Below are 9,758 nucleotides of genomic sequence, written 5' to 3' on the forward strand. Positions count from 1 at the left end.
GTCGAATCTCTCCATTGGAGTTGGCCTGTTCTCCAATCTATGCTCGGGTTGTGTTGTCGTAACCATGGGATTCCAAGGATGACATCCATGTCTCCTATTTGTGCTATGTCGAAGATCAGATGTTCTTGACGGTCATGGGTAACCATAGAGAGTTGCGCGGTTTCTCTGTCAATGGTGCCTCCACCGTACTCAACTGTTTCTCCTTCCACGTTTTGCAGGGTGTATGGTTCCTCCTTGAATCTCCATGTGATTCCTCGTTGATTCACCAGTCGTGGTGACATCAGGTTTGCTTGTGCTCCACTGTCAATTACGACCTGAGTGGGCTGTCCTTCGATGTAGACGCTCAGAACCAGGTGTGAGGCGTCTGTCGTCGTGGCGAGGTATAGGGACTTCCTCAGTGTCGCCTTCTGCTGTCCCTGTGCAGTTGGCGTCCCTAGTTTTTTGAGTAGTGTCGGTGGGCTTGCTTCCCCTTCATGTCCACCGGTTTTATCTCGGGGGGGTTTGTTCCCTAATCTGGGTTCTCCAGGTTTTGGCTTTGCCTACGTAATGCATCATACATTCGTCGTGCATGCATTTGGACCAGTGTTTGATCAGTCCGTTGTAGCACAGAACCGGGTGTTCCGGACTGGGTTGCATGTGTAACCAGCTCGCTTTGAATTCCTTGACTATCCATGTGCCGAGTTGGTGGTGGAGGTAGATCATGGGAATCGGCTGCTGCTTCCTTCGTCGAGGGAAGAAGTCGTTAAGTTCCTTGTCCTGGAGGTGGAACTGGCATTCGTCGTAGATGCAATCGGCCCAGAATACTTCGGTGTGGCGTGCGTGTTTTTGGTCGAGGTACTCGTGGTCTCCGAATATAGGTTCCTCTAGGACGGATACTACTGGTTTCCCGTCGATTCCGGTATCGTCTGTTCCATAGAACCAGACTTCTTGATCGTCCTCATTCTTTTCGTACTGTGGTCGGTACTCAGGGTAGTCCTTTTTGGTGGGCCAAGCCCTTTTGACCATCGGGTCGTCGCTGAAGTCGACATTCGCTTGCGCAGCTATTGGTTCGTCCGGGTCGTAATGAGTTGGGCTTTGGTTGGCCTCGTAGAGCTGTGCTTCCCTTTCACGGAAGACTTCTCGTCCAGGGTCCGATTCGTCAGAGGATTCTTCTTCTTCTGAGAATGGTGTGAATGTAATCGTCCTGGTTTTCTTCTCAATATCCTTGTAGGATGTCGATTGCGTAGAGGTTTGGCTTGATCTTCTGAGATCCATGAGTTGCTTGGCAGCCTTTCTTTCGAGCTTGCTCGAGGGTTCGAACTCATCAAGCGATTCCTCATGTTCTTCTTCAGAGCTTGTTTTCTCGCCAAGTACTTCAATCGACTCCTGGGGTGTGGGTTCCCTGAACCCGAGTTTTGGAGGAGAAAATCTGGGTCGTCGTGGTTGCTTCCGTCCCACGGCTACTATCTTAGTGGGCTTCCCAGGTTTGATGCTCCTTTCCTCCTTGAGAGCGTTCTCGAAGTCCTCCTCGAGTGCCCATTGTTTCTGGAAGTTCCCTTGGGCTTGTATGCGTAGTTGGAGTCGTTCCTCGATGACTTTCAGGGTGTCGGGCATACAGGGGTTGTCTTCCTTGCTTTGTGCAGCTTCCTTGGCTCGGATGAGCTTGGTGATTAGCTGTTGGTTTCGTTGCTCCAGTTGCTGAACCGTGGTTTGTTCTGGGTGGCCTCCTTTCTGGGTTCGTCGGGAGATTGCCACAGTTCTGGGTTTGGGCTGTTGTGGGTACCATCCGGCTTGCTCTTTCAGTTCTTGATGAACTAAACAGTTGTCGTCGAAGCAGGTGGTCCAGTTCCTTTGTTCGTGGGGAACTTCCCTTCTTGCTACGTTGGCTTTCCTAGTGCCTTCAGGTACGGGTCGGTTCTGGAGTCGCTTAGGTTGTTTGCAGTCTCTAGCTATGTGGCCGGGCTTCTCGCAGTTGTAGCATTTGAAGTCCTTCGGATCCCGGTGGTTCTGGTGAGGCTTCCTGGTTGCAGCACCAACGTCCATGGGTCCGCTGTGTTGCCCATAGGAGGTGCTCGGCTTACTGTGTTGTTGGTTGTTCTGCCAGTACGAGTTGGGTTGCGAGTTCCTAGGTCCCTGCGGCACATACTTTTTGCTGGTATTCGGCTGAGGGCGGCGTGCTTCTCCTTTTTCCTTTCGCCGTTCGTACAGCCTGGTATCGATTCTGACTGCGATTTCCACGTATTGTAGGAAGTCGTTGGGTCGGTCGAGCTTGGATAGCTCGTCTTTTACTTCTTCCTTAAGTCCTTGGTAGAACATGAAGATCTTGGTGTCGTCGGTGTAATCAAGTCGTGCGCAGATTCTTCGGAACTCTGCAGCGTAGTTGGTGGCTGACTTGGTTTGTTTGAGATTTGCCAAGTCTCGCTCGGCTTGTCGTTTCTCGTCTGGGTCCTGGAATAAGGATTTCAAGGCGTACTCGAATCCTGCGAAGCTCCCAAAGATTTGCTGGGTCTCTAGGTTGCAGTGCTCCAGCGTCTCACTGTCCAGGTAGTCTTCTAGGTAGGGTTCGAACCAAGAGAGGACTCGTCCTCTGAAGAAGGTGCCTGCATGGATGATTCTCTCCGTTTCCGTACGGAAGTTGCCAGAGTGAAACGTCTGGTAGGTCCTGACCTGTATCAAGAATCCTTTAAGCGTTCCAGGGGTCCCGTCGTAGGTGGTGGGGGAGTTGAGCTTGAGTTTTTCCCGCCCATCCACTGGGGTCGAGATGATGTTGGCAGCAGCTCGGAGAGTGCGAACTTCTTCCCTGAGATTGTTGGTTTGCTGGACCTCAGCCCGAAGTTGGTCAAGGAGTGCCGCGTTGTTGTTGAACATCTGTTGCATGTCCGCGATGTCCTTGTGGGCCTTCTTGAGTTGCTTGGCCATTTCAGCATTGTCGTCCTCGTCGCTAGAGGATTCGGCGCCCTTCATTTCCTGGTCCAAGCTCATGGGTTTAGGGGGTGCGACCGCCTTTCCCTTGGATCCGCTAGATGAAGTCGGGGTGGCTTTGGAGGACATCGTTACTGTTTGGTGAGTATCAAGGTCAACTTACTAAACAGGAGCAATCAAAGTGTTACGGTCAGATATCCGACAGTGGTGTTTTCTGCTAATAGGCAGCTGAGGTCGATACTCGGTAACAGTAAGGTAAGTCTTGTTGGTAATCTTGCTGGTCTGTTGGTGTCTGGTGATCAGTCAGGCACGTCTAGGCGTAGATAGCTTTATAGCTTCACAACAGAAGGATAATCTAAGAGTCACTTATGAGAGAGTGAATCACGAAGTTGATTGCTGAAGAGCTATGGAGAGTCTTTGAGCCCCAGGCTCAAGTCCTGTCTATATACTGATGTCTCCCTATCGTGATGCTGTTGATGGTGATCAACTAGAGTGGGTCCGGGGTGAGCTGCTCACTTGGTGATCGCTCCCAGTGATCACCTTATCTCTTGATCACTTTCTTATCATCACGTGATCTGTCCATAGTTCTTCCGTTCCGACCCTTGCCCGTAAGCGCCGTGATCATGCATACATGAGCCCGAATGTCCCCTGGTCCCTCGTGGGTTCGTTCCAGGTGGTTACGTTAACCAACGCTTTCCTGGGTCGTAACATACCATTACCTCCAGAAATAACGCTTAGCCTAGCGCCTAGTATTAATTGCCTAGGACGCTAAAGTAAGATTATAGTATTGTTATGTATAGCAAGGGAAAGAAGAGATCTTTGTAAAAAGTATTATAAGTAATAAGTACTTTATCTAGAGTTCTCCTAATAGAACTATTTAAATATAGTAATATACCTATATAAAGTTTTATAAAGAGAACATTAACCTTATTGTTTATAGCAAAGATCTTAAAGTTATAGTCTAAGCAGAAATAACCTGAGAGGGCCTAAGCCCTTTAGTCTTTCTAGAGTGTAATAATGACGCTAAGAGAAACGGCTTTTCTTTAAAGAGTTATTATACTACTTTAGAAAAGGGACTTTTACCTTTTTATAAAGCTAAGCAAGTCTTTTAATAAGATAATGCCCCTATTTACATATCCTACTACACTTAAGAGTAGCTTAAGGCAAGGGGTATATAGGTTATTAATTAGCCAGCATATAGCCCAGATCTTAACCCTATTAAGCACATATAGAAGGCTCTGAAGGCTAAACTTTATAAGCTATATCTTATAGTTAACGAGCTGCTAAAAAGCGAGGCAGGCCATAAAGAGCTTTAAAGGCAGTTATAAGAGGCGTATAATGCACTTCCGTTTATTCTTATTATACGATTAATGGACTTAATATAGGATAGGATTGCTGAATGTATTAAGGCGCGTGGCTGGTATATGCGATTTTAGAAGCATTAATTTTAGCTGGAGCTTACACTGAAATATGATGATGATGATATATTTAACGTCCAGAGTAAAAAGGGACGTGCCGGGCGATGCCGACATGGTCTATGCTAATCTATACTATTTTACAGGCTGCCGTCTTCACCTAACGTTCCTGTTCAATGAGTCGGGCAGATTTCAGAAAAGAAATTGGTTGCCTCCATCCATTCGCACAGAAGAGAGGCTCCCTGCGTAGAACCTAGCAGAAAATCTATGCTTGCTTTCGCCATATGTCGGCGAAGATGGGCTGGGGTGGCTTTCCGGCCACGCTTGCAGAAGTAGAAATGCACTGGGGTTTTGCGTCTACCACAACTGCAGTCGAGCAGTGCGTCCTTATGGGCAAACCTCTCGTGGTATGCTGCGAAGTCTCCGTGATGCGATCTTGATGCATACAGCCTTCCCAGCAGGTGTCGAGGAAGGCGAAGCTCGGGGGGCTTGGGATGGGGGACTATCCCAAGGTCGGCATACTGCCGAGGGCAGAGTGATGGCCATCTTCTGTCGAAAGTTTGGAAAGCGACCGCTTTAGACTGCCGTTTCAAGTGCGCCAATGTAGGCCGTGGATGTGATTCTGGGGTTTGTTTGCAGGCCTCCTTGGCCAGAGAGTCCGCTTCCTCGTTTCCTGGTATTCCCGCGTGTCCAGGGCACCACCATATGTATACCCTGCCGGGCATCGTCCAGCTTGTCCGTTCTCTCTGTTTCCAAGAGCAGGAGAGCCCACTAAAGGCCCTAAATCTAGTCTGGCTGCTTCCTGCGCTCCGAGCAACGAGCCTAGCCGCGACTGCGAGGTTGTCGAGGCAGATATGAACATTGTCTGCCATCCGTGCCGTGGGAGACCTTACGGCTTCCAGCAGGCCCTGAAGAGCGGCTTGCGCCTCTGCGTCAAAGACCTCCGTTTGGTGGCCGAGCGGTTCGGATCCCCGGAAGATCTGTCGTGTGGCCTGGTATCCTACCCAGCCAGCCCCGGCGGAGGTTCTGCTTCCGTCTGTCGTTTGGGAACCGTCGGTATAGACAACAATATCCCGCTTTGAGAACTTTCCCAGTCTGTCTGTAAATTCGAGGGCTAGTTCTTCCTTGGCCTTCCCAGGGTCGTATCCGACTCTCCGGAGGACTTTGTGCCAGTCCGCTAAGCACTCCCAAGGTGGTAGTTCCAGCGGGTCTATGTATTCAGCATTGCCATCTGCAAGCCATGCCATTCGTCGTAGCCTAGAGTCTGGTCCTGGCCTGTCTCCGAGCCTCTTCCGGAGGGGATGTCGTTCGTCAAGGCGATGGACCCTTACAGAGGCTTTGTAGAGCTTCGCGTCTAATATCACCTCTGCCGGCGGCAGGGCAGCTTCGCGCTGTAGGATCGGTACAGGCGTCGTTCTATACACTGGGAGTACAGATCTGATGGCCTTGGCTTGCATAGTGTCAAGTTGGTGAAGCAGACCGTTGACCCCGTTCGACACAGTGTGTCCATTCTTGACCCGGTTCCTGCCGGGCCACCATGCCTCCGATGCGTAATACTGAATAGGTGATACGCAAGAGGTAATAGCACGACAAAGGAGGTGCGCCGGCGCGCCCCAGACGGTGTTCCCTAGTCCTCGCAGTCCGTTGACTACCCGGCATGCTTTGGCGCAGAGGTCTCTCACATGGTTCTTGAATGAGAGCCTTCGGTCGAAGTGGACGCCAAGCCATCGCAGAGAGGAACCTTGGTCAACAGCATGAACTGTATGCTGCCGCCCGTCCAACATTGTGATAGATATTGGCGGGTTTCCATCTTTGCGTCTCTTGGTGAAATGGATGAGTTCCAACTTGTCGAGATCGAACGTGATACCCTCCGACGCGCCCCATCCCAGGGCTTCTTGCCATTCTTTAGCTAGTAGGGCACAGTTGTCTTCTAGAGAGGTTGAGGATGCCAGGATGGCGATGTCGTCGGCATAGCCAAACCGAGACCGCTTCCTTCCGGGACGCGCAGTGCCCAGCTTGAATAGAGGTTCGATGTAGAGCATGAAGAGGATGGGAGACACGGGTGAGCCCTGTGGTAACCCACACTCGAGGTCGAAGACGTCTCCCATCTCCCCGTCCAACCTAATTCTTGCTCTTCTCCCGATGACAAAGCTCGAAACCCATTTGACGAGGTTCTCCGGCCATCCTTGTTGGCGGAGGCGATGGACCAGCCTCCCTGGCAGCACGGCGTCGAAAGCCCCTTTCACGTCAAGTGTGAGCATGGAGGTGACAAGACCCCTCTGCCAGGCGCACTCGATATCGTGGATGGCAGCACCAGTGAGATCGCTACACGAGCGAAGAGGGAGGGCGCCGAACTGTTGGTCGTGCAGTATCCGGTGCTTGACTGTGATCCAGGCAAGCCTCCTTGCTACAAGTCTCTCCAAGCCTTTTCCAAGTACGGACAAGAGCGCAATTGGTCTATAAGAGCGCGGGAGCGCCCTGTCTCTCTTGCCCGGCTTAGGCAAGATGACTAGGATTGCTTCTTTGAAACAGGTGGGATGCCAGCCCTCGCGTATGCATCCGCTGTAGAGCGAGAAGACAATGTCCTCAATGACCGGCCATGCGGTCTTGAGAACGGCCGTCGTGATTCCATCGGACCCAGGGGTAGTGCTTCCCGCAGAGAGGACTGAAGTACGTATCTCGTCCTTTGTGATCTGTGGGAAAGGAAGTTTGGCCTGCGGGTGGGGTACTAGGGTCTCTGCTGGTATGTCCGCAGAGATGGCAGCATTTCTGAGAAGAACGCGGGCAAACAAGTCGCGCTTCTCTTTCGGTTGTGAGACGAGAGTGGATGGGTTGTCCTCATCTCGGAGTGGTGGGGTCTGGAAGGATCCTGTGGCTTTGTGCCACCCGACCATTTCAAATACGTCTTTGCCTGTGGAGGCTGCGGCGATCTTTTCTCTCCAGTAGGTGTCCTTGGAACGGCGAAGCTCACGGAGAAAGTCCTGTTTAAGGATGTCCTCCTCCTCTCGCTCCCATTGACAGTCTATTCCCAAAGCGCGGAGTCTCGCGACGGTTCCTCTTTTAGTCGTATAGGCGTGGTGTTTGCGCGTACAGGTTTCGTTCCAGTATGGCCTCCCTGGTCCTCTGCCAAGCGTGCGCCTTGTAGAAGCCGTAAGCGCTTCTCCAAGACAATCTGTGAGCTGCTGCGCTAGGAGGTCCAACGCCTGTGGATCTCTTGCGTTGCTTGCAGTATGGCGCAGAGGTTGCATGTTTCGCCTAAGAACGTCGAGGAAGAGCTTCTCATCCATCGTGTCGAGCCGGAACTTTCCCGCAGTTGGGCTGGGTATATCGGTTAGGGCCAAGGGGACCCGGGTAAGCAGAGATTCGTGATCAGACGTTGTGTGTAGGGACGTTTCTATGCTGGTGGATGCCCCATAGAGGTTGCTGGACGCCCAGCATAGGTCTAACGTGTTGCCGTCTTCGTGTGTAGCTTCACCTGTCGGCGACAGCAGGACAAGGCTGGCGGCTTCAGCCCATTCTACCAGGTTGTCAGCGTCAGGGGAGCCTGTGGCATCGGGCTGCCAGGTCCAATGGTGTAGGTTGAAATCCCCCGCGATCAGTACTCGATCCTCGGGTTTCGGTTGCCAGGCCGCTATGATATCCCTAACCGCTTGACCGGGTCGCAGCGAGCCGCAAGGGGGGTTGTAAACGTTGATGACTGTGAGGACTTTCCGCATTCCCACCAGGAGTTGTAGGAAGAGCAGATCTGTGGATGGGCTGGGCAGTGGGCGTGTTTGTACGCCCCGTAGTCCCGTTCCTCTGCGGAGGTAAGTGAGCACCCTAGGTCTGTCTTCAACCCAATTGTCCACTGGGGTGAAAATCTCAAAACCCGGGTGGCATCTTGTGAGCCTTCTCTCTTCCGAGCGGATAGCGGGCTCTTGTAGTAGCAGTATGTCGACATGGGCCGCGTAGGCTAGATTCAGTGCCGTTTCGTGTGCAGATGGTCGTCTGGCCACGTTTGCTTGCATGATTTGCAGCATCCTAGAGGACTGTCTGCTCCTGCTGTGTCTCATTTGTCGGGGCGCAGTCCATCACTTGTCCTTCTTCATGGGAATGTCGATGCGATTGCTGGGTCGCAATTCTCCACGATCTCTCTCCCTCAGCTCGGATGGCCCGTAGCTGTGCCTTGTTCCTCCTCTGGACTACGCCCTTCACCACTTTGGGTTTGATAGGGCAAGTCGCATAAAAGGCGGAGTGGGGGCCGTTACACGATGGGCATTTAAAGGGGCAGTCACAGCCATCGTGACCCTCGGTGCCGCCGCAGGGTGCCCGGTGTAAGTCAGTCGTGTGGGAGGGAGAGCTGCACTTGAGGCATCTCTTCCTTCTGGTGCACGTTCGTTCGCTGTGAAAGCCGCCGCAGCGGTAGCATTGGGGGGACCTCTTCTCCCTCGGAAACTGCAGGTTCACAAAAACGCTGGCCCCCATCAGACGGAGGCGTCTTGGTAGTTGCCTTACGGCGTCCGCCCTAAACCAGGCTGTCACCGTACCCAGCTTTTCGACTTCGTCTTTTCTGGAAAAGTATGCTTTTTCAGGCTTGAGTTTTGTCACGATCTGTATCTCTTCAAGGAGCTCCTCGGTCGTGATCTCCAGCTCGGTGTTAGTTATCAAACAATGCCTAGTACAAGGGACATTTGCGATATAGGCTCGGATCCAGGTATCGCGCTGCTCGACCGCCTGCGCCTGGAGAAGGGCAGCAATCTGTTCTCTGTTCTCCAGCAGGGCTTTTGCGCCATCCGCTGATGAAGGTAGGAGTGCTAATCCTGTCTTTACATGGTCGATCCCCTTGAGGGCTTCTCGAGCTTGGGGACTCAGCTTTTCTCGAACGAAGGCGTATATGTCGTAGGCCCTCTCGTTACGAAGCGGGTTGTCAGGTGGCAGACGCGCGAAGACGCGCAGGTCTTTCGAGGCCGCCTGGTTTCGGGCTTGTTTTGCAGCTTGTTTTGTTAGCTTCGGTTTGTCCTGTTTTCTGTTTAGTGGCTGGCTCGCCACCGCCGCGTAGGAACGAACTGGGGTCGGCTGGTTCTGGGCTGTGTGTAAGGGATGCCCTTGGAGACTCAGGGCGGACTCGCTGGGTCCTGTGCTAACAGCATGCATAGACCTTGCTAGACCCCGTTGGTGCCGGTCTGACTGCTGCTTCTCCTCCTGAAGCTCTCTTTCCAAGGATTCGATCTTCTTCAAGCAGTCTTTTAGGAATTGTTCCCTCTCAGCGTCCCGTCGTAGGAGGTCCTGGACAAGATTTGAGAGCTTGTTGATCTCATCTTTAAGCTCAGCATTGTCCTGGTAGCTGACTTGCTCAACCACTCTGACCTTTGCGGTCGGTTTTCGGACTCGTCCCGACCGTCGAGAAGTACTGGCGTCCCCGTGGACTGTGATAGTTGGCCCGACATCTAGGGAGACGGCCAT

At 52.4% G+C, this 9,758-nt stretch overlaps 2 protein-coding genes across 2 annotated transcripts; both read right to left on the minus strand.

Annotated features, from left to right (window-relative positions):
• Positions 1–486: 486 nt before the first annotated feature.
• ColSpa_06495 (uncharacterized protein) lies at positions 487–1,593 on the minus strand (the record flags this gene model as incomplete). Its single annotated transcript, XM_049272707.1, has 1 exon — positions 487–1,593. One exon carries the CDS (start codon positions 1,591–1,593, stop codon positions 487–489), a length of 1,107 nt encoding a protein of 368 aa, XP_049128664.1.
• A 7,213-nt stretch (positions 1,594–8,806) lies between these two features.
• On the minus strand, positions 8,807–9,758 carry ColSpa_06496 (uncharacterized protein; the record flags this gene model as incomplete). The annotated part of the gene is made up of 2 exons (XM_049272708.1): positions 8,807–8,820; positions 8,843–9,758. 2 exons carry the CDS (start codon positions 9,756–9,758, stop codon positions 8,807–8,809), a joined length of 930 nt encoding a protein of 309 aa, XP_049128665.1.

This window comes from Colletotrichum spaethianum, assembly GCF_022836535.1.
Source record: "Colletotrichum spaethianum MAFF 239500 DNA, contig15, whole genome shotgun sequence".
In the NCBI taxonomy this organism is placed as follows: domain Eukaryota; kingdom Fungi; phylum Ascomycota; class Sordariomycetes; order Glomerellales; family Glomerellaceae; genus Colletotrichum; species Colletotrichum spaethianum.